At 35.3% G+C, this 23,458-nt stretch overlaps 1 protein-coding gene across 1 annotated transcript; it reads left to right on the top strand.

Annotated features, from left to right (window-relative positions):
* Positions 1-1,361: 1,361 nt before the first annotated feature.
* LOC149214267 (polyubiquitin 11-like) lies at positions 1,362-2,393 on the top strand. Its single transcript, XM_089389349.1, has 2 exons — positions 1,362-1,497; positions 1,761-2,393. The coding sequence occupies exon 2, from the start codon at positions 1,791-1,793 to the stop codon at positions 2,391-2,393; it is 603 nt and encodes a 200-aa protein (XP_089245475.1). The 5' UTR covers positions 1,362-1,497; positions 1,761-1,790.
* Positions 2,394-23,458: the final 21,065 nt, after the last annotated feature.

Raw genomic sequence — 23,458 nt, 5'->3', positions numbered from 1 at the left:
AAAAAGTTTATATGTGATTTAGAATATTAATATTAAAAGATAAAAATGACTATATAATTGAAATAAATCACATTTTCCTATGGTTGTTGAATATTTATATTTAACATTATAAAATGAAGAAACAAAATATAAATGGTTAATTATAGATATTTATAGTAAAATGACACATCCATAATATAAATGTTAAAATAAAAGATTTAGATATTTAGTAACCATCACCTTGATTATTTTCCTCGCTTTATATTATAACATTATTATTCTAAAAAAAAGTCTTGATCTTGGATCATGTCTTACTATGAACTATGAATCTTGACCTAACATATTTGGGTGAAAAAAACATTTGGATGCAATGTTATTAGAAAATATAAAGCTCCTTGATTTCAACCAATATTTTTTTGGATTTAATACTTATTAAAAGATGAGAAGTCCATTTATATGATTTCTTGTATCTTTCCAACTTATCCTAACTTTCCTCTACTAAGTTATGATCAAACTCAACCTCCACCACCTAAATCTTGTAATAGGTGTCCAAGTATCCATTATCGAAATCCTTAATGTGAAAAGGACAACCATATGCCCACATCTATTGGAGCAAATATACTTGTCAATAGAATGTATCCTAAATTGTTGAGAGGATTTTAATGATAACCTCTCTACCCAAATTCAAATCGGATTGATATGACTATACATATATGATTATCCAAATATATATAACTTATCTTAAAATATATTATACTATCCTTCAATTAAACAAAAAAAAAAGCTCCTTTTGTTAAAAAAAAACCTTTTATCAAAACTAAAAACAAAAACCAATAACAAAAGAAAAGGCCATCAGTCCTATAACCATAACATTAATAAAAACATAATAACTACTAATATATATTTCAACTTCAAACCAAACCAATTCTTCTCTTAAATATTATGCACATGAAATTGGAATTGCATATCCCTTATGACAACTAATGTTAGAATGAATGAATGATATTTTAACGTCCACGACTAAAAATAATTTATGGGACTACGAGCGTTCCTGTTTTTTGCCTTTTGCAATTCAATCATTTCCTTACTCAAATTGATGATGAGCTAACCCAACCTTAGTATAATGCTGAAGTCTTGTTTTAGGGGACGTTGTGCAAGGATGCATTTCACCCAGGCCGCAACTCACCTACATATGTCTCTATTTTATTATTATTATTTTTATTTTTTCAACCAAAGAAATAATTCTCCCGCATACATCTCTTACAACATCCTGCCCAGAATTGACCCACTGACCAAACCTCCCCACTTAACCATTAAACCTCAATACTAAAAACTACTCAATTACATGCATATAAATACCAATATTACGTACCACCTGATTGCAATCGAATTTTGGGAATTGCTCATAACCTCTTGGCGAAGCGTTTTCTCAGAAAATTTATTTCATGTATCTTATCTGGGGCTGCCATTAATCCTTTCGTCTTGCCAGTCTTTTTCCATGATTTCGGTTTGTTGCAGGTGCTCTCGAAATTCTTTGTTTTTGAGTGTTTCAGATCCGATGGTTTTTAGATGTGATTTTTTCTATAAAATGTGTAATGTTGTCCATCTATTTTTGGTTATTCGATGAGAAATTTCCCTATCCATTATTTATTTCAAGATTTCATGCTGTTTCTCTGTAGGATGCCACGTTTATGTGTAACTCAGGGTTTCATTGCGTATTACATTGTGAGGATTGATGGTCATCCGAAGTCTCTAATGTTGCGTGCGCTTCCATTGTGCAGGTATTGTGTTTCTAAATTTTAGATTTCAAAATGAAAATATTCGTGAAGGCATTGACTGGAAAGACCATAACTCTTGAGGTAGAGAGCTCAGATACTGCAAAGGATGTTAAGGTAAAGATTCTCTCTGTGCAGGGAATTCCTCCGGATCAGCAGAGGCTCATTTTTGCTGGCAAACAGCTTGAGGATTGCCGAGCCCTATCAGATTATAACATTCAGATAGAATCTACTCTTTACCTCGTCCTACTTCTCAGAGCGGGAATGCAGATCTTCGTGAAAACCCTCACTGGCAAGACCATCACTCTGGAAGTCAAAAGCTTTGACACAATTGACAATGTCAAGGCTAAAATTCGAGACAAGGAAGGGGTTCCACCCGAGCAGCAGAGGCTAATCTTTGCCGGAAAACACCTCGAGGACGGACGCACTCTTGCCGATTATAACATCCAGAAGGAATCGACTCTTCACCTTGTTCTCGGTCTCAGAGGAGGGATGCAAATCTTTGTCAAAACCCTGACCGTCAAGACAATCTTTATCGGCTTTAGATGTTGTCTGTTATTAGCGATTTTATTGCAGCAGAGACGGACAGATGTTTTGATTTATACGTTTTTACAGTGCAAGAAAATAGTCTCTGGATGAAATAAAACCCTGTGTTCAAATTATTCTATTCTTTATAACTGTTTTTTTTTTCTTTAAGATCTTTTCATCTCAGGATGTTTCATATGTAAATGTTAACCAATCTTTTTGAAAATTTAATGTTAACTCTCGCAGAGCGGCCATTTAGCGGCAATCCGTAGTATCTGTTCATAAAGTTTCGTTGTACAGGTATTGCAGAAATAAAGAGAACACAGTTCTTTGCTGAACATATACTGTATGTAGCATATGAAACATCTAAAATCTGATCAATGGAATCGTTTGTAGCATAAGAAACATTTAAAATCTAATAAATGGAATCGTTTTCAGCAGTAAACAGAACTATTTTTTGGTTGGAAATTAATTGATAGGGTTTGGTGTTTCTACATGAACTCTGGTTTCTAATTGATAGGGTTTGAGAAATTGAAATAATACAATGATTCAGAAAAATTCATCATCCAGTATATGAAACCTGTTAATAGACTTTAATTGAATAGACTTTTACAATTCACAATACATCATATATTTGTTTTGTTGAGAGAGTTCAAACTGCAAAGTAGAAAATGTGCAACTGCAAATCAATTTGATTGTATTTGTGTGGATTGGAGTGTATTGTCCTGTGCATTAGCCACTCGCTGCTGGTGCGTTTTTCGTTTTTCAGGTGTTTAATATATATAATTATACTATTTAATAAATAAATATATTTAATAATAAAGATAATTAATAATAATATAATTATTTATTCATTTTTACATTGCTTTTTATTTAAGTCTTTGCCATGTGATAAACCAAATTTGTTGATTTGAACCACACTTACTGGTTTGAAAAATGTTGGCCAAACATTTCCCTTATGTGATTTCTACTTAAAAAAATTTCTTCTAAATTCACAAAATATAATTATTATTAAATAATAATAATAATTAAATTTTAAAATTTTTATTTAATAGTAAATCTCTAATAATCATTACTTATTAATAAATTTCTAAAAATTTTATCAAATTTATGATTTTTATTTATTTAAGCCTTTGCCATGGTCTGTGGATGAACCACACTTGTTGGTTCAAAACAGGTAGGCCAAAAAATTCTCTCATGTAATTTCTACCAAAAGATGTTTAATTCATTATGAATCATAGAAATTTCTAATAATTATTACTTATTAGTAAATCTCTAAGAATTTTATTTATTAGTAAATCTCTAATAATTTACTAAAATTTCTACTTACTGGTAAATCTCTAATAATTCATTAATAAAATTTTTGCTCTTAATAAATTTTTATTTTCTATTTATTAGCTCAAGTCAAGGTTTTGAGCTCACACTTGAGCTCTTATGAATTTATTTTCTATTTATTAGCTCAAGTCAAGGTTTTGAGCTGACACTTGAGCTCTTATAAACACAAATTAGATATTGACACAAATTTTTGGTTCAATTAAAGGTTTTGAGCTTTTATTTAGTCCCTTCAAGAAATATGGTTTTACATTCTTTACTAATTTCTTAGGTTAAAAGAAGCGTCTATTAGCTAAGGCTATGGAACAAGTTGCTTTAGAGATGGCAGAATTGATTCAAGGTATTCCAACCATGAAAAAGGAGCTGAAAAACATGCAAGTCACTCTTATGATGCAAGACAAAAAGATGGATGATATTGTGCAGATGCTCCAAGCAGGGGGTTTAGGCGTCAAGGTGGAGACAGAACCAAAGGATGTACCGAAGCAGTAAATGTTTGCAGCTGAGATGTCGAGGTTTTTCTCTATGTAGCTGATTTTCTGTTGTTTTGTTTATACATATTTTGATGATTATGTCTCAGAACTTTAAACTGTTAGTAAGGATAGACGTATATTTAGCATGGATAGATAGGCTGGTGACATACTGTTTTTGGATGGCTTTGAAACAGTTTAGATGGTAACGAAGCCCGGTTTCCCTTAAGGGCAGGTGGAGACCTGTCCATTTTTGTAATCTTCTTATGGTTTTTAGTAATGGAGAATAGAGTACCGCACTAGCTTACAAAAAAAAAAATTCTTAGGTTAAAAGGTCATAATATGAAGAAAAGGTCATATTTATTTCATATTATTTTCAAGTGAAGTAATGTTAATACTACTCAATATAATTAAATTTTTGTGGTTATATTTTTTATAAAAGACCTTGAAATAAATTGAAGTATGCAAGTTCATAAATAAACATGAGTGTTGATTCAAATAATGTGACAATCGATTCAATAAACAAAGAGGATGTTCACATGTTCCATATGTTGGGCATGAGTGTAGCATGCAATGTGTTGTTTTGAGTGGGTGTTCCTTCTTAATTTACTCCCCTTTTCCTCTCATCCCTTGAGGGTGGTTCAACTCTTTGATATATGTTCCATTGATTTTGGTTTTAATGTATAGTCCATTGGTGTTGGAGTTTCCCCACTTACAAGTTCATCTGACTTTAGTGGAGTTCAACTAACTTTAGTGGTGTTGGAGCTCCTCATATTTGCGGGTTCAATTGATTCTAGTGAATCAATTATTGTATCTATTTCTATATCTTGTATATGTTGCTAGCTTTTCTTAGAGAGATAAAACATTTTCATACTCTTAAAAACTCTATTTCAATACTAAATGCTATATGCCAAGGCGTTTGATGAACATTTTATCTTAATACTCTAATATACTAGTTATGTGCTATAATTGATATATACTTACCTTATTTGGCTGGAAATCAAGTTCTACAGGGTTAGCTCTTTAGATGTGGTTAAGTTAGTTTGGCAAGGGTGAGTTTATGATCTACTCGACTAACCATACGCAATCTATTAATATAGCAAGGCCTAGAGAATAAGAATTTTATATTTCTTCCTTCCAACGCCCTGCTTGCTTATACCTATCTTGTGATGATAGAAGGCTTTGTTGCTTCAACCCAGTCAAATAGAACTCAAACAGGTTGTGCCTCCCATACTTTTTCCCCTCCCACCAATGGGATTTCTTGCTTCATTGTTTTTTACTTTGTTGTTTGATCTGCTCCTACCTCCTATGTCTTTGATCATGTGGCTTTTGACTCTGTTTTCGGGTATTTATTTGGAAGGGGTATTGGCTATCTTACTTTAAGGGATGCCACCCCTATTGATGCCACCCTTGTTTCTATTTTAGTTTCTTTAATTTTTGAGACTAAGTTTGGTAATATGAGAAAGAATAATTCTAAGGGGAATGGGTTGAGACCTTTTGAGAATGTGTGGTTGGTGTCTTCCATGACCATGTGTAAAGTTTCCAAAACAACCGATGATTCTAGCAATTTTAGTAGGTGGGTAGGAAAATGATGAAGAGTTGGGTGAGGAGGCCCATTTCCTTATAAAATACAAAGAAGACCTTAAGAGTCTTGAAAACGTGCTTCAATCCAATGTTGATTGTATGGCAATTGAGTTATCCCTTATGCTACCTGCCTACAAGATGACATTGATATCAATAAGTGATGCTCTTAAATATCCATACATATTGTACACTATATTTGTACTATGTCCAATGTCCCCCTTACCATCAGTGCCGTCATAGTGGAAGAGTAGGAAGTTTGGAGCATTGATTCATTATCTAGATTTCGAGTGTCGATCCAGCTAAGGCCGAACAAAAAGATTATTTGATAGTAGTTTCAAACAAGAAAGATAAAATGGAACAATCACTATTCCCATGACCCCACCCTCCTTTCTCACTTTAGCTAGTTATCTCTAAATGAATTCACTTCAATGGTCATTATGTCCTTACTGATTCCTATCTCAAGGTGGAGGCATAGGTACTCATTTGTATTAACAATGCCCAAGTGTTATATCTAAAACTCAAAAACAGTTCTTCCCCATTATTTAGTAAAGATATTTGCTAACTAATCTCTAGATCCACAAAATTGAAGCGATATGCCATTTTTTTTGACAAGTTCACGAATGAAGTGATAGTGAGTATCAATGTGATTGCTTTTCCTATAAAATACATGATTATTTGATAATGCAATTGATAAATTGTTGTCACAAATGATAGAAGTTGGCTCATTCTCCACGTACGCAAGGTCTTTCAAAAGTCTTCATAGCTAAATTGCATGGCATGTTGTTGTAGTAGTTGCTACATATTTTGATTATGTGGAATATATTTATACAATCAACTTCTTTTTTAAAACCCCACAAGATCAAATTTGTGCCCAAAGAAAAACATATCTTGAAATGTTTTTTTGATAATCAATACTAGTAGCAAATTCATTTTCTATGTATCTTGTAATTGTGTTTTCTTCATAATTTTTGTACCACAATTCATAATTTGTTGTACTTGCAATATACCTCAAAATTATTTTTCCATATTTCCAATGAGATTCCTTGGAAAAATCCATAAATCTGGAAATGTAAATAATTACACACATAACATCAGCTCTAATTGCAGTAAGGGACATGAAGTTGCCTACAAGCCTCTTATGCAATGTTGAATCAACCACTATACCATCATTCTACTTGCTCAATTTTTTTCTTGTTGTAGTAGGCTTCTTTCAGTTTGCATTTGCCCATTTAGAATCTCTTTTAAGATATATATATATAGCATACTTTTGTTGACATATGAAAATCCCTTGAGAAAATTGCTCAAGTTCAATTCCTGAAAAAATACTTCATGCGAACAAGGTTTCTCATCTCAAATTCTATTTTCATAGACTTTGAAATCATCTAACATTGTATTCCCAATATATATCCGATGTCATTTACATAAATACAAATTGTAAGGATTTTACCATGATCTGATTTGGTATAGAGTGTGGGCTCATTACTACTCCTATTGAACCCATTGTTGACCAAATATGAGTTAATTTGACTATACCAAGCTCTTAGAGCTTGCTTCAAACCATACAAGTTTTTATTCAACTTGTAAAATTTATACTCCTAGACTTTTAATTCAAATCCGAGTGGCTAGTCAAGATACACCACTTTTAGTTTATTATTCAAGAAGGTTGACTTCACATCCATCTAGTAAGCTAGCCATTTGTTCTAGGTTACAATGGGTAATACAACTTGAATAGTATCCAACCTTGCCACTGGAGAAAAGGCTTCACCATAGTCAATACTTGGTTGCTGAGAAAATCCTTTGGAAACTAGCTTCACCTTATATTTCTCTAGTTTGAATTTTTCATCTAGTTTTATCTTTTACATCCACTTAACAACAATGGTGGTGTTGTCATCACTACAACATCCTCCAAAATTTTCACCACATTTGAATTTTGGACCCTAATTCATTGTCATATCAAGTGTTGCCTCGTTCGTTAAGTGTCGTTTCATGTTGCTTAGCATGTCATAAGTGTCCTCGAATGATCTCAAGTGTCATCGCATTGATCATAACATCTCTAGGTGCATTTCATGGTCGAAACATCTTTGTGTTGTAAAACGACACTTTCGGGTTGCAGTCGCACACACTTCACTCGTTATACTTAGGGAACATGTATAAAGTGGTGTTTTGATGTATATTCATTGTTGATCAAGATTTTCTAAGTTTATCGATGATTTGGTATGTTTCACATGTGGTTTTATGTCTAGAACTCATCCTATTCACCCCTTGCCTTATCACCAAGACTTCAAAAAAATTAGGTTGCAAAACGAGCTCATTAAGGCTAAGAGCGCATGAGCACACTTCGAAGCCTTAATGGGAGACCCTTCGTTGTTTGAAATTTTTCCCTGTGCCCTCCTTGAGAGCTGGGTGCACTCCCAAAGCATAAATCCCCTTCCTTGTTTCAAATTGCGCCCTCCAAAACCAAGCCTTCTTTTGAACGCACTCCTTTGACCTAAAGGAATGTGCCCTCCTTGAGAGCACTCCTTCGACCCAAAGGGATGAACCCTCCTTGAGCACATGAGTGCACCCGAAGGCCTTAAGCTCCACCATTCACCCTTCCACAACGCACCACGTGCCCTATTGACGCTTTGAGCGAATGAGCGCACTTCGAAGGCATGAAGCTTCATCGTTCAGCCTTCGCACTTGCGCCATGTGATATATTTGGTCTCTTGAGCACATGAGAATAATCCAACGACATGAAGTTTCAACCTTCAGCCTTCAGACTTGTGCCATGCACCCTCATTAGTTTCCTTTGAGCACACTCCTTCGACCTAGAGGAATTCGCCCTCCTTGGAGCACTCCTTTGACTCGAAGGAATGCACCCTCCTTGGGAGAACTCCTTCGACCCAAAGGAATGTGCCCTCCTTGGATCACTCCTTCGACCCAAAGGAATATTCCCTCATTGGGAGCACTCCTTCGACCCAAAGGAATGTTCCCTCCTTGGAGAACTCCTTCGACCTGAAATAATGCACTCTTCTTGGTTTCTTGAGCGCATGAGCACACTTTGAAGGCACAAAACCTCATCCTTCATCCTTCAAGAGTGAACACTACACCCTCTTTCTCTCCCTTGAGTGCACAACACACTTGGGAAGCTCAAACCCTTCCCCTTCATCCTTCATACTTGCACCATGCACCTTGCCTTGACTATCTCCCTCTTTTGAGTGCATGAGCGCATGTCGAAACCACAAAGCCTTCCCCTTTAGCCCTTCAAATTTTCAAAGTGCGTGCATGTTCCCAGAAGCCCCTTTTGTCCCTCTCGAGTGCACTAAAAAGGAATGAACAAAAAATATGCATAAAACATGGTAGAATAGGAGATTTTCAAGCTGATCGTTACTTCTCATGAGTGATTGTAGATGCAGGTATTCTAGGGACCTCATGGAAAGCACGCATGAGGAAGATCGGGCAAAGAGGAAAAACAAAGGAAGCATGAAAAGAACCAAGAACACACTTTAAACTTTATGATCCAAGCACCCCAAATACTCCAAGATTGAATACCCTTTGGAGGGTGAAAGTGCCACAATCAAAAGATAATCAAAGAGAAAAGACAGAGTGGCAACCATGTCAGCACTATAGAAAATCCATGTCATTAGTCATCATCAGCCTTCGTCATCAAATATAGTGACATGTCAAGTCCCATCATATGATGATGTAGAGATCACGATGTAGTATTGTAATCATTGTATAAGACAAACAAGTGGAAGTCCAAGAGTCATATGTGGAACATGAAGATTCACATAGTCAAATATGGAAACATATTATATAGAAGTCCAAAAGTCAATTAGAAGTTCAAGAATTGTTTAGAAGTCCAAAGGACACATTAGGAGTCCAAGAGTCATGGGGGTAATCCAAGAGTCATGAGGATATGAAAGGTCATTCCTCTTGTTATAAAAGAAACCTCATAACTCAAGAAACAAGGCTTTTTGGAGGCTTAAGATTTGGAGATCTAGTCTTGGCTTCTCTACTTGGCATAGGAGAGAAAACTATTATTTGGAGAAGCAAGAAGTGACTTGATGTTCCACTACTAGAACCAGTGTTTTCCATTGTAATTAATGTACTTGGATCTTTCACCTTATAATTGAAGCTCTATGATCCAACACATTTTCATGCATATATCACAAATGTTTTAGGACTATGCTTTGGATGTTTACGGTATATGTTGTGTTCATATGTACTCGAGAAATTGAATTATTTCGGTGGCTTCGATACTTATTTTATTGAATGCATGTTGTATTTTCCTTAATATCATTTTGTTAACTATTTCACTAACGAATATTCCCATGCTCTTGTGTTCCTATTCTAGGATAGTACTATTACTTTCCTCTTAGAGACTCACTTTTTGTCTCCCCTCGTGAAGGTTTCCTTTTACATCCTGCAATTGGTGCTTCACAATGTCATCTTACTTGCTTATTCAAGGTTTATGTATATAATCTCTTATGTTATCTATTGAAACCAAGACAAACCTTTGTGTTATGGTGGTCGGGTTGATACTCTGAACAGGGCTCCTACTCCAAATCGTGTGAGATCTAATTAGGAGTCCACATTGGGGAGACCCCTGTATGTTGATAGTATCCAACACCGTCAACATTTTGGTGCTAGAAGGAGGGCCAAATGACAAGTTTTTCCCATTGAGTCTGTTTGAATCTCTAATTTATAATGGCTCGTCCTCAAATCATACTCTCGGGGTGTTTCTCTAATTTTTCTATTAGTCAAATTTTAATCCCTGATGAGCTTCTTCATGACTTGTCTCAATTGAAGTTTGATGGTGTGGATGGAACATCCATAGCCAAGCACATTTTTGATTTTCTTAAATTTTGTGAATATTGTGAAATCAATGATGAAGAGTTTTCTTGTGTGATTTTATTCCTCGCCCTTGAAGATTGTGTTAACCAATGTTGTCATACCTTACCACCTGCTTCCATCCTTTCATTTGATCAATTTATTGAGGAGATTCATCAAGCTTTTGATAGGTATGTGTTATGAAACCAGCTCACAAAAAGATAGAAAAGATAGATCAATGCCTTAGAAATAAGCCTCTTCAAGGGGGCAACCTCCTTTACATTACACAAATGAGCAATTCTTGGATGATACAAATGACAAGACCTCCTTTCTATATATATGAGTCTAAGGCGTCATAATATAATCAGAGCCGACATAACAATAATAATGTAAGGGCACAATAATAACAATAGTGGGCTTCTATGGGACACCAAAATAACAATATGGGGACTACATGGGTACAACAATATAATAAGGGGGTTGTACTAATAACAATAAGGGGTTACACTAGTAGTATAGGGGCCTAACATGCCCCTCTCCTTCAAAAGGTGTTGTCCTCAACGATTGAATAGTTCTTGATGATTCTGTATAAGATTCTTGTCCTCCCATGTGGAATCTTCAGCGGCTAAGTTCTTCCACTTGATGAGATACTTTGAAATTGATTGATTTTGTAGCTGTGGGGTTCTTGTTTCTGTGATTGCTCCAGGTTCCAATATGATTTTTCCTTCCTCTTCAAGTTCTGGCAATATTGTTTGAATTGGGATATTTTGCAACTTTTGAATGAGTGGCCACACTTCTTTTTCCTTCTTCCATCCATCCCTTACTTCGTTTATCCAATCTGGTTGGATAATAGAAATAGCACAAAACAATGATTCCACATCCTCATCCTTTCTTGAGTGTGCATCTACAACAAAAATTTTCTTCCCTTTTCTGTAGATGATGTCAAAGTCATAACCCAACATATTTGTGACCCATTTTTTCTGTTCTTATAAAGATAATATTTGTTCTAAAAAGTACTTAAAACTATCATGATCCATTTTTACCTTGAAGTTTCTTCCCATTGGACAAGGTCGCCATTTCTTAAGTGCATGTAATATTGTCAACATTTCATTCTCATAAATAGCTTGCTTGAGATGTAGCCCTAAAATACCCAATCACCTACATCAATTTGTTTTTCACTGCAATGTTGATCTACCTGTTTTTTCATTCGATTCTGCACCAAAGTAGCATTATCCTTTAAATTTGGAGAACTTCTTGTTGATGCTCGATGTGATATTTCACTTCTTGAACCTTTTTCGTCTTGATATGTCCTTCTATCTTGAGATTTTGAGGAGTGGTAATTTCTTCCAATGCTTTACAAGATATGGTCGGATTCATTTCTTGATGCTTGATGTGATCTTTCACTTCTTGAACATTTTTCTTCTTGATATGTCCTTCTATCTTGATAGTTTGAGGAGTGGTAATTCCGGCCAATGCATTACAAGATATGGTTGGATTCATTTTTTCTTTCTCGATGTGATCTTTCACTTCTTGAACCTTTTTCTTCTTGATATGTCCTTCTATCTTAAGAGTTTGATGAGTGGTAATTCTTGCCAATGCTTTACAAGATATGGTAGGATTCATTTCTTCTTTCTTTGGGGTTGGGTCTTGGCGTATATCCTCTTCTTTTTATGTTTCTTGATCCTTTTCTTCCTCCTCTTCATACTCTCTGTAAAATAATTTATTCTCAGCACACTTATGACCTTTAGTGCATTTGTTATCACAATTGTAACAAAGCCCTTTTTCTCTTTTTTCTTCCAATAGTTGTGGTGTAAACCTTGTAGGTTGTGGAAGGCTAGGAGGAGAAACTCTTCCATAATTATAGTCATGAGTTGTGGGATTCCTTGTTTCCATAATTTCGCTTTCAATTTTTCTTGCTTACCTAAATGCCTTCTCCAATGAATCAGGTTCCCAAAGACGAACCTCATGTTGAATGCTATCCTTTAAAGTACCTATGAAGACATCAATTCTTTTCTTCTTTGGAATATCATTTACTCTTATATTCAATTTTTGAAAGTCCTCAATGTGCTCTGTCATTGAACACTTTTGTTTGAGATTTATCAATTGGCTAAAGAAGGTGTTTCTCTTTGTATCCTCATAATGTGCTATCATTTCCTCCGTGAAATTGACCACGTAACAAGTGGTTTACAAGAACAAAGCCCTTTATACCATAAAAATTGATCCGGTTCTAAATATGAAGATGCAATACTTACCTTTTGCAATAGTTGCACCTCATGTAGATCAAAATATTGGTCCATCTGTCGTATCCAATTGATCGGATCCTTGCCCTCAAACTTCCTCATATTGCCTTTTCTTTATTTTAGGAGCTCGATCTTGAAACGACTATAAATATGTAATTTTGACTCTTCCAGTTCTGAAATTGTGACCTGAAGTAGCCCTCTATGTCCTCTTTCCAATACCACCAGTCTGACAAAAATTTGATACTCTAAGAAAGAGTTATCCACAATCTCCCAAGATGACCTGATTATATACCTTTTCAGAAGAGTGAACTTGTATGAAGTACCATGTGTCACTGTTTTGACCTTTGGATCTGAAAAATATCTAAAAGAAAAAACAGTCCGTCCTCTTTTTTTAACTTCTAACGAAATTTTAATCTAATGCTCAGAGAGACAGTTATGATGATTTTCCCAAGGTGACCTGTTTGGAATGTAATTTGTAGTTCTATAAAACCCTAACGTCCTCAGACTATATCTCTGAACCTGTAATGAGACAGGATCTAAAATTCGGAGCCGAGGTTCAGACCGATTTCTTCTCAAATGGGTTTTTGTTTTGGCTTCTGAAACTTCGTAAAGAAAGAATTATAGTGGAAATCCCACGATGACCTATTTTAGTTGAAATTATGAATCTTGAAAAAACCCTAACTTCCTTAGATCATATCTCCGAAAATATAGTGATACAAGCTCTGAAATTCAAACCTGAGGTTTAGGGCGAGTTCTTCTCAAATGGGTTTTTTTTTTCGCTTTTGAAACATCGCAGAGAGAAAGTTATAGCGAAAATTCCACGATGACCTATTTGGAGTAGCGAAACCCTAGAATCGAAAGCTCTGATACCAAATGTTATGAAACCAACTCACAAAAATATAGAAAGGATAGATCAACACCTTAGAAATAAGCTTCTTCGAGGAAGTGACCTCCTTTACATTACACAAATGAACAATTCTTGGATGATACAAATGACAAGACCTCCTTTCTATATATAGGAGCCTAAGTAGTCATAATATAATCAGAGCCGACATAACAATAATAATGTAAGGGCACAATAATAACAATAGTGGGCTTCTATGGGGCACAATAATAACAATATGGGGACTAAATGGGTGCAACAATATAATAAGGGGGTTTTACTAATAACAATAAGGGGTTACACTAGTAGTATAGGGGCCCAACAATATGATTACCAAGACGTTTTTAACAAAATCAATCAACTGATAATGAATCCTAATGAATCAATTGAGGATTTTTCTAATTGATTCCTTCACTTATGCTATGAGTTTCCTTGAGAAATTTTGGATTGGGATTTCCTTAAAAGGAAGTTTAAAAGTTTGGTTTGAATCTATCTACATGACAAATCTAAAACCCCTATTGTTTATGTTCCCCCAACTTTTCTAAATTGTGAGACACCTCTAATTCCAGAGGATGAACCTACTATTCCTTTTGTTCCTTGTCCTCCTCCTTTTCTAATATTGATTTGGGTGCCTCCTTGTGATAATGTTGAAGTTGGGAAATCTATAAATAAAATTCCTAATTGATAACCTTCTCCCACTTTTTGTGATTTAGATCCAATGGAGAAAATATTGGAATGGTTCATGGATCCCAAGGTGAAGCCTAATCCCTTGAGTTCTGAAGATGATATTAACACTCATAACTTTATCCCTGAATATGATTTGGATTCTTGTCATCCTCTATCATCTCTTTTTCATGACCCCTTTCCCCTTGATCTGCTTAATCACTCTCTTCCAAATCCAGACAGTGATCATGTGCAAGGTAGTCATTCTTCATAGATAGAGGAGCAGGAAGGTGAGGATCCTATTGATCTTTCTTTTCTTTTTCAAAATCCTCCATGTCAAGGTAATGTTCTTCCATCCTTGGTTTATTTTGAATCTAAGAATCTAGGTGATGGATCAAATGAAATTGATTTTCCTAATCAATCTAAAATATTGGGAAACCATCATTCTGAGGATGATGATTCTATTGATGTACATGGTAACGAATGCCCAAGTGCACCTACTGATCTTCTGGTTTCTCAAGAATATTTTGATTTGAAATATTTAGATCTTGAATATGTTTCGGTTAGAGAAGATGTTATTATGGGAACTCCCTCTTCACCTCACTATCCCTTGTGTTCTACTTTTTTTTCATCATCTAATGAGTTGGAGTTTGAATTGACACAAGATAGTGAGGTCATCCACAATGAAGAAGAAGGTAAGAAATTGATCAAGTATCCATTCCATTCCTTATCATTTCTAGTCTTGCATGAGGAGAATTCCTTAGTTCAGGTTACTCATGAAATTCATTCAATCTATTCATCCTTAGAGGTGCAATCAAAAAAACCTTATGAATTGGGTAATTTTTTTGTCGAAGATGTAAATTTTGACCAAATCAGTGATGTAGGTGGTTGCCATTTGGATAGTAGTAATCTGGTTGAAATTATTGGTGGTAGTTATCCACACACCATGCATGATCTGATTCAATTCTCAAAATGCAATTCTATAATCTTTGAAAGTTCTATAACTTGTCAGAAAGTCGAGGCACTTCAAATTCTATTGATGGTTATGTTACGTTCTCACAACTCTGGTAAGGTCCCCGAACTAAATCAGATTTGGATATTCTTGCAAAATTATTTCCTTTGCATGGTTTCATTGGATGCAAATTCCTTCTTGAAATATGTTCGTTATTTTGAATATAGCTCTTTCAACTTTCAATATTTTGTTTCTAGTCGGATTGAGAATTATGTTTCAATTGATCATTCCTCATGCAAGTCTCTTATATCTAACTTGGGTTTAGAGTGTATACCTTTCATGGATGATCGAAGTTTTGAAGTTGATAATTCTGAAGATTATAATTTTTCAAATGATTCATGCCTGTCACATTCTTTTGAAAGTAATCAACTCCTAATCCTTCTTGTGAATATTCTAATGTTAATCATTTTCGTTTTGGCATGGAAATATCCTCTTGATAACAATAAGATTTCATTCATATTCTATCTGAATTAGTCCTGATGATGGACCCTCTTTGGGGTTTGAAACGTCGATAGAATGAACACAAAACTGTGGATAATCCGGATCATGCCACTGCAAAAGAACTTCCACAGAAGCCTAAAATCTAACAATGCTTGTGTAATTTTTTGAATCAAGTTCCTCTTTTTCATTCACTACATCTCGATTGGTTTCATGTGTTTTCCACATTGGCATTCCTTTTTAATGATTATGATGTTAGTCCTCATTGTAGCCAGTCACAAGTATATGGTTTGTCACTTTCAACATATGAGGAAGATAATTATTCCATTCGAAGCATTTGTAAAGTTGTTCAAACTGATTTATCTTTGTTATCTCCCCATCGAGAATTTTATGTCTTAATCAGCCCATCTGATCATGGTTCTTGTTCTAACAATAATCATTCAATTGATCATTTCCCACTAGTGTACATAATGATGGTTGTTTTATATCAGCCGATATTTGTGATTTATCATCTCAATATTTAGATACTTGTTAAGCAGTTGAGGCACTTCAACCTCCGTTGATGGTTATGTCAGGTCCTCACTTTCTTGACAAGCCTTCTAAATTTGATTAGATATATTTTCCCTCACAAGATTCTCGTCTGATTCCATGCCATTAATTGAGAAATTATCTTTTCAAGGATTTCAGATTTCTCAAGAGGATGTTTTTGAATTTCATGATCCAATCTATAATCAGCTGGAGGAATATTACTTAGAAATCCCATTTTTTAGAAACAAGTTTCTATTTCTCTTGGCATTTACTAACGAAGATAATATAAGTGCGAGCACTTTCACAAGGATTTGTAGAGGTTTGTATGCTTTCTGTTCTTATAAAAAAGGTAAGGTTGTAGGTTGGGTAAATATAGGTAATATGACACATATTTCTTTCTTTAAGACAAACCTTCTATTTGTTGTGCAAGATATTAAAGCTTTTATCTTTTTTGATGCACTTTATCATATATTGGTTTTCATGGCTCGTATATTTGTGATGGTAGGCCGGGAAAAATTACGATGGATTCATTGGAAATATAATTACACTTAGCCCGGACCTTCTAGCTGGTTAGGTTAGGAGTAGGCTTTGTTGCATTTAGTTTCCTTTACATTGCATACACCTTCTTTCGTGCTCTCCATCTAGTGTCTGCATCTGTTTTTTTTTATGATGTTTTGGCTTCAATCTCCATTTTTTTAATCTCTCAAATCTGCTTTTAGTTTTTTTTACCTTTATTTCGTGTTGCTTAATAAGACCTTGTGTGAAAAAGTGCATGGCTCAAAAGGGACTTTTTCATGGAATAAAAGAGAAGTGTGACAACCACAACACTTGGATTTTTCTTGTTCTCCTTCTTTGTTTGGGAAAATTCCATAGGTTGAGCTAACTCCAGATGGAAAATATGATTCATCCAAGAGGAGAACCTCGAGGGAACCTATTAAATCCATGCCTATGTTAGTGTTTAAACTACTCAACTTGGTGTAAATATACCTGTGTGTTAAGGGTTTTCCAATCTAGTAGAGAATGGATAAGGGGAAAATATAAAGCGGGCAAATAAATATTAGAGGCCTTAGAATACTTCTATGAAGGAGAATCCTCCCCTGCTCTCAATAAGTTGGGATCCCTCTTCCACCCATTGAAAATAATAAGTGTCGATGCACAGTTTATTAAATAAATAAATAAAAGATGAAAGAAGAGAAATGCTTCCTGCGCGGGAAGGTGAAGCAAGTGACTTCGCGGGGTATTGTCCAAGCTCGTTGGTAGCGAAGCAACATTTTTTCTCCTAAAGTGACTCCATTGGAGTATTGTCCATGCCTGCTAGGAGTAGAGAAACACCAAAGATGAAAATTCATACTCTGAAAATCATAAACTCCTCGTGCACATTACCCTTTATTGTATCGAAACAATTGTGATATAGTGTATCTTTTGTATGTGTTTCAATCAAGTAGATAAAAGTAATATGTTAAGTATGAAACATGTTCAAAGGGGGGACTCAGGGAAATTGATACTTCCTGAAGGTCTAACCCTTGACTAAAAAAATTTCCCGAACAGAGAAGTTGAAATTTGCCCAGTGTGTCACCAAGTGTTGTCGTTGCTACAACACCCTCCAAAATTTTCACCACATTCAAATTTTGGAGCCTACTTCATTGTCATATAAAGTGTCACCTCATTCGTCAAGTGTCATTTCATGTTTCTTTGTATGTCATAAGTGTTCTTGAATGATCTCAAGTGTCGTCACATTGATTATAACATCTCTAGGTGCATTTCATGGTCGCAACATCTTTGTGTTGTAAAACGACACTTTCGGGTTGCAGTTGCACACACTTCACTCGTTATACTTGGGGAACGTGTATAAAGTGGAGTTTTGATGTATATTCATTTTTTATCAAGATTTTCTAAGTCCTATCAGTGATTTCGTATGTATCGCATCTGGTTTTATGTCTATAACTCATCATGTTCGCCCCTTGCCTTATCACCCAGACTTCGAAAAATTTCGGTTGGAAAACAAGCTCATTAAGGCTAAAAGTGCATGAGAACACTCTGAAGCCTTGATGGGATACCCTTTGTTGTTCTAAAGTGTGCCTTGCACCCTCCTTGAGATCTTGGTGCACTCCCAAATCACAAATTCCCTTCCTTTTTCCGAACTGTTCGCTCCGAAACCAAGCCTTCTTTTTAGCACACTCTGATCGAATTGAAGGAATGCGCCCTCCTTACGAGCAATATGTAAACCTGAAGGGATGCGCCCTCCTTGAGAACATGAGCACACCTCGAAGTCCTTAAGCTCCACCCTTCTTCCTTCCACGATACGTCATGCATCCTCTTGACCCTTTGAGCACATGAGTTCAATTCGAAGGCACGAAGCTTCATCCTTCAGCCTTTGCACTTGCACCATGCGCCTTATTTAGTATCTTGAGCACATGAGAACACTATGAAGGCACAAAGCTTAATCCTTTGTGTGGAGTAGGTAAATTCTCTTTATAGACAGAGATAATCCCTCTAGCCCAGGGGAGAGGGTCTAGCTACAAACAAGACAATCTGACATAAGTTCCCTTAGATTGAAATTGGATAAGATCCTACCTCTTGTATCGCTAATCCTTATTTGATGAAGTCCTTGCATCTTTGCTCCAGCGATAAGCCCCTTAATGTTCAATCAAGCACCTGAACCAAATAAAAAAGAAAACAAAACACACATGATAGCATACAATAAGTTCAACCTACTTAATAGGCTAAGGAGTCTTAAGCTATCAAATACCATACGCAATTGATATAGGAAACAAAATATCAGTTGTTTTATTATGACAAAAAGGAAAGTACAAACTTCACCTTAGTGTTGCAGGTCTCCTTCGACATGTTCGGGTTCCAGCACCACTTTTAGCATCTCATGGTTCACCTCAAGCAATGGAAGTTCAAGGCTTCTTCCTCTTTGTTCCAAACCAAACACACTACAAACTTATTCTCCCTTTACAAACACAAACTAGAAGGCTAAAGCTATCAATATCTTGTTGGTTATTCAAGCTCCTTCATTAGCTATTCATTAACTAAAAAGACTAGTTCAGGTTGGAAAAGGAGGAGTTTATATAGCTTTGAGAGAGGGGATATGGATCCTCTTATGATGGGAGAGGTCTTATCTCTTTTGGTTTGTTCCATTTTAATAGGGGAAATGAGCCCAAGCAGTCTCTCTCGGCTTTATCTCGCCTAACCATTTACCAAACTTTCGTTCATGAAGCTTCTAGACCCGAAAGCTTCGAATCCATTTTTAAAAACTTTCCAAAAGAGGGTTGGCGCGAGTCAAGAATGGATTACCAGCATTGTTCGGTGCTAGGCCCGGTGTTAGAATCTGAAAATTGGAGAAGGGAAGAAACTAAGTGCTAGCGCCGGTCTTGAGAACTGGGTTTGAAGGAATATTCTTAGGAAATGATGTAAGAGGGAAATGTTTTGCATATGAAGAGGGATGTAAAGGAATGCTCTTCATGATGGGAAAGCATATGAGGTTCACTATAGAGGTCCTCCAGGATCGAGGAACGGGGAGTACAGGGACAGTGACAAAATGTTGTGTAGCACTTTAGCCTTTGGAATTGCACCATGCACCCTCATTAGTTTCCTTTGAGCGCACTCATTTGACTTGAAGGAATGCACCCTCCTTGGAGCACTCCTTCGACCCAAAGGAATGCATCCTCCTTGGGAGCAATCCTTCAACCCAAAGGAATGTGCCCTCCTTGGAGCACTCCTTTGACTCAAAGGAATGTGGCCTCCTTGGGAGGACTCCTTCGACCTAAAGGAATGTGCCCTCCTTCGACTCGAAGGAATGCGCCCTCCTTAGAGCACTCCTTTGACTGAAAGGAATGTGCTCTTCTTGGTTTCTTGAGAACATAAGCTCACTATGAAGTCATAAAGCCTCATCCTTCAGCCTTCAGGAGTATGCCCTATACACTCTTTCTCTCCCATGAGCATAAAATGCACTTGAGAAACCTATATCCTTCCCCTTCGTCCTTTGGACTTGTGTTATGCACCCTACCTTGATGATCTCCCTATTTTGAGTGCATGAGTGCATGCCAAAGCCATGAATCCTTTCCCTGTTAGCCCTTCAACTTTTCAAAGTGTGCCCATAAGCCCCCTTTTTCCCTCTCAAGCACATTGAAAAGGCATGAACATAAAATTTGCATAAACATGGTAGAATAGGATATTTTCAAGCTGATCGTTGCTTGTCGTGAGTGATTGTAGATTCAAGTATTTCATGGACCTCATGGAAAGCACACACGAGGAAGATCGGGCAAAGAGGATAAACAAAGGAAGTATGAAAAGAACCAAGAAAACATTTGAAGCTTGATGATCGAAGCAACCCAAAGAATCCAAGATTGAAGAACCTTTGGAGGGTGAAAGTGCCACGATTAGAAGATAAAACAAAGAGAAAAGACAGAGTGGTAGTCGCGTAACCATTAGAGAAAGTCCATGTCATCAGTCATTATCAGTCCCAGTCATCAAAGATAATGACATGTCAAGTCTCATCATATGATGATGTGGAGGTCATTATGTAATATTGTAATCATTGAAAAAGACAAATAAGTGGACGTCCAAGAGTCATATGTGGAACATGAAGAGTCACATACTCATATATCTACAAATGTTGTATATAAGTCCAAAAGTCATTTAGAAGTTCAAGAACTGTTTAGAAGTCCTCTTGTTATAAAAGAAACCTCATAACTCAAGAAACATGGTTTTTGGAGGCTTAAGATTTGAAGAGCTAGTCTTGGCTTCTCTACTTGGCATAGGAGTATTCTTTGGAGAAGCAAGAAGTGACTTAATGTTCCACTATCGGAACTAGTGTTCTCAATTTTAATTGATGTACTTGGATCTTTCACCTTTTAATTGAAGCTATATGAGCCAACAAATTTTCATGCATGTATCGAAAATGTTTTAGGACTATTCTTGGGATGTTTACGGTACATGTTTTCATTTTTACTGGAGAAATTGAACTATTTTGGTAGATTAGGTACTTATCTTGCTAAATGTGTGTTGTATTTTCCTTAATATCGTTGTGTGAACTATTTCACTAATGAATATTTTCATGCTCTCATGTGCATCTCCTAGGATAGTACTATTACTTTCCTCTTATAGACTAAATTTTTGTCTCTCCTCGTGAAGGTTTCCTTTTACATCCTACAAATGGTGCTTCATAATGTAATCTTACTTGATTATTCAAGTTTTATGTATATAATATTTTATGTTATCTGTTGAAACCATGATGAAGCTTTGTGTTATGGTGGTCGGGTTGATTCCCTAGATGGGGGTCCTACTCCAAACAATATGAGGTCTAATTGGGACTTCACATTGAGGAGACCCCCTGTATGTTGGCGGTATCCAACACCGTCAACAGGTGGTTATATATATTGGGATATCAACATGATCCCATGTCTCGTTCATTTCAATATCTTCAATCTCTTCATTCATTTCCTGTACACAATCCTCTTGTTTCACCACCTCTTCAAAATAGGTAGGTTGATAAGATAATAATGAAAAATTAGCATGTTTATCAATTTCATCACACTACTCATATATTTCACTTAATCTCATTATTCTTTGATTTTTCACTTAATTTATTGACTCAATGGAAGAATAAGGACTATTTTTTTTATTTCTCAATAGATATGTCGACTCTTTGTTGGAAGAAGCCTATCTTTTTCCGTTTCACCTATAACCTTAGCAATCTTGGTGGAGGGACTTACTATATTAATATTTCCACTTATTCATCTATTGGAAGAGATGGATATCTTTTATCGATTTCTTTATTTTCTTTATCGTTCCAAGATTTTCCCTCCAATAATTTTACATCTTTTCTCACCATAAATTTTGTAGTGACTAGATTATATAACCTATAGGATTTGAGATATTCACTGTATCCAATGAAAATACATTTTTCGCTCATTTTGTCAAGTTTCCTTGTTAAATCTTATAGGACATGTGCATAAGAAATATAACCAAAAGCTATAAAATGAGAGACACTTTACTATATGGAACTCCCTGCTTCTTGAGGCACTTTACCTTTCACTCTATTTGTTGGATATTTGCTCAATATGTAAATTGAATGAGCAACAACCTTAGCCAAAAAATCATTATATGAATTTATAATTACAATTACAATTAATAATTAAACCATCCTATATCCATCTTAACTTCGTATCTACCAAGCACTACGAGGAATCAAATCTCTTTTCACTTTAAAAGAGGTTTGCATCTCAAGAGATTTGATCCCTCTAGGCGCTTGATAGATCCAGAGTTAAGATGAATCTAAGTTGGTTTATAGTGTTCATTCTACAATAAATAAGTTAACAGTTTCCATTTGGATTTTTTATTACTTTAGTACTGAGAAATAGATGGTATTGATGCAATGGTGAGTTTATTACTACATGCAACTACTTGGCATGACAATTTCTAATAAAATATTTTAAGATTTTTGTGTGCATATAATACCATAAATATACATTAATATTGTAACTATATTAAGGTTATTAATTTGTCTTATTATACAATGTGCACTTGTTAATATGAAAATAATTTTATAGTTAAGTTATTTTTTAGTTTATAAATATATATCATAATTTGTGTATTTTATTATGAAATGATTTTATCCATAGAATATTAGGCGGGGAATAGAAATGAATTCAAAGAAAGAACATTCAAAGAAGATAGCATGGCATACTTTTTGGAATTTTAATATAAAAGTAATATATTTTAATTATTCAAGGCATAAATTATGTGTATCAGTTAATATATGTAATAAAGAGAAAAAAATTGATAAGGAAAAGAGTGAAAAATCTTTTATGGAAATGTTGTAAAGAGAGGAACTAAGTGGATCAAAAAGTGATTAAAATGAATTTTTCCTTTGACATTTTACTAGATAATTTACTTCTTAGAAATAACCACTATCATGTTTAGCTCCAAGGGTTAGTTTAATTGGTCAATTCCTCATTGTTAAAGCACCTTTGCTACTGAGATGCCACATGTTCAATTCTCTCAAAACTCTCGGGGTCAGGTGTAGAAAGTAATGTGTAGATTCAATATTGCTCATGAAATTTTCTAAATCACAAGACTTGAAGCTACTCTATTGATTTGCAGAAGTTAATTCACCATCTAAAATAAGAATCATAGACATGCAAAAGGAAACATCACACATGCACAAATATTTATCTAAGGGAAGAAATTGCTCAAAACCCCTTACTATCTAT

Source organism: Pinus tabuliformis, chromosome 1_1, assembly GCF_031772625.1.
Source record: "Pinus tabuliformis cultivar Carrire ecotype Pingquan chromosome 1_1, CPIR1, whole genome shotgun sequence".
NCBI lineage: Eukaryota > Viridiplantae > Streptophyta > Pinopsida > Pinales > Pinaceae > Pinus > Pinus tabuliformis.
The sequence above is the reverse complement of the archived record's forward strand: the minus strand, read 5'-3'. Positions and strand labels throughout refer to the sequence as shown.

Bases quoted from the DNA above. Each gene is read 5' to 3' on its own strand.
- LOC149214267 (XM_089389349.1), top strand. From the start codon at position 1,791: ATGAAAATATTCGTGAAGGCATTGACTGGAAAGACCATAACTCTTGAG.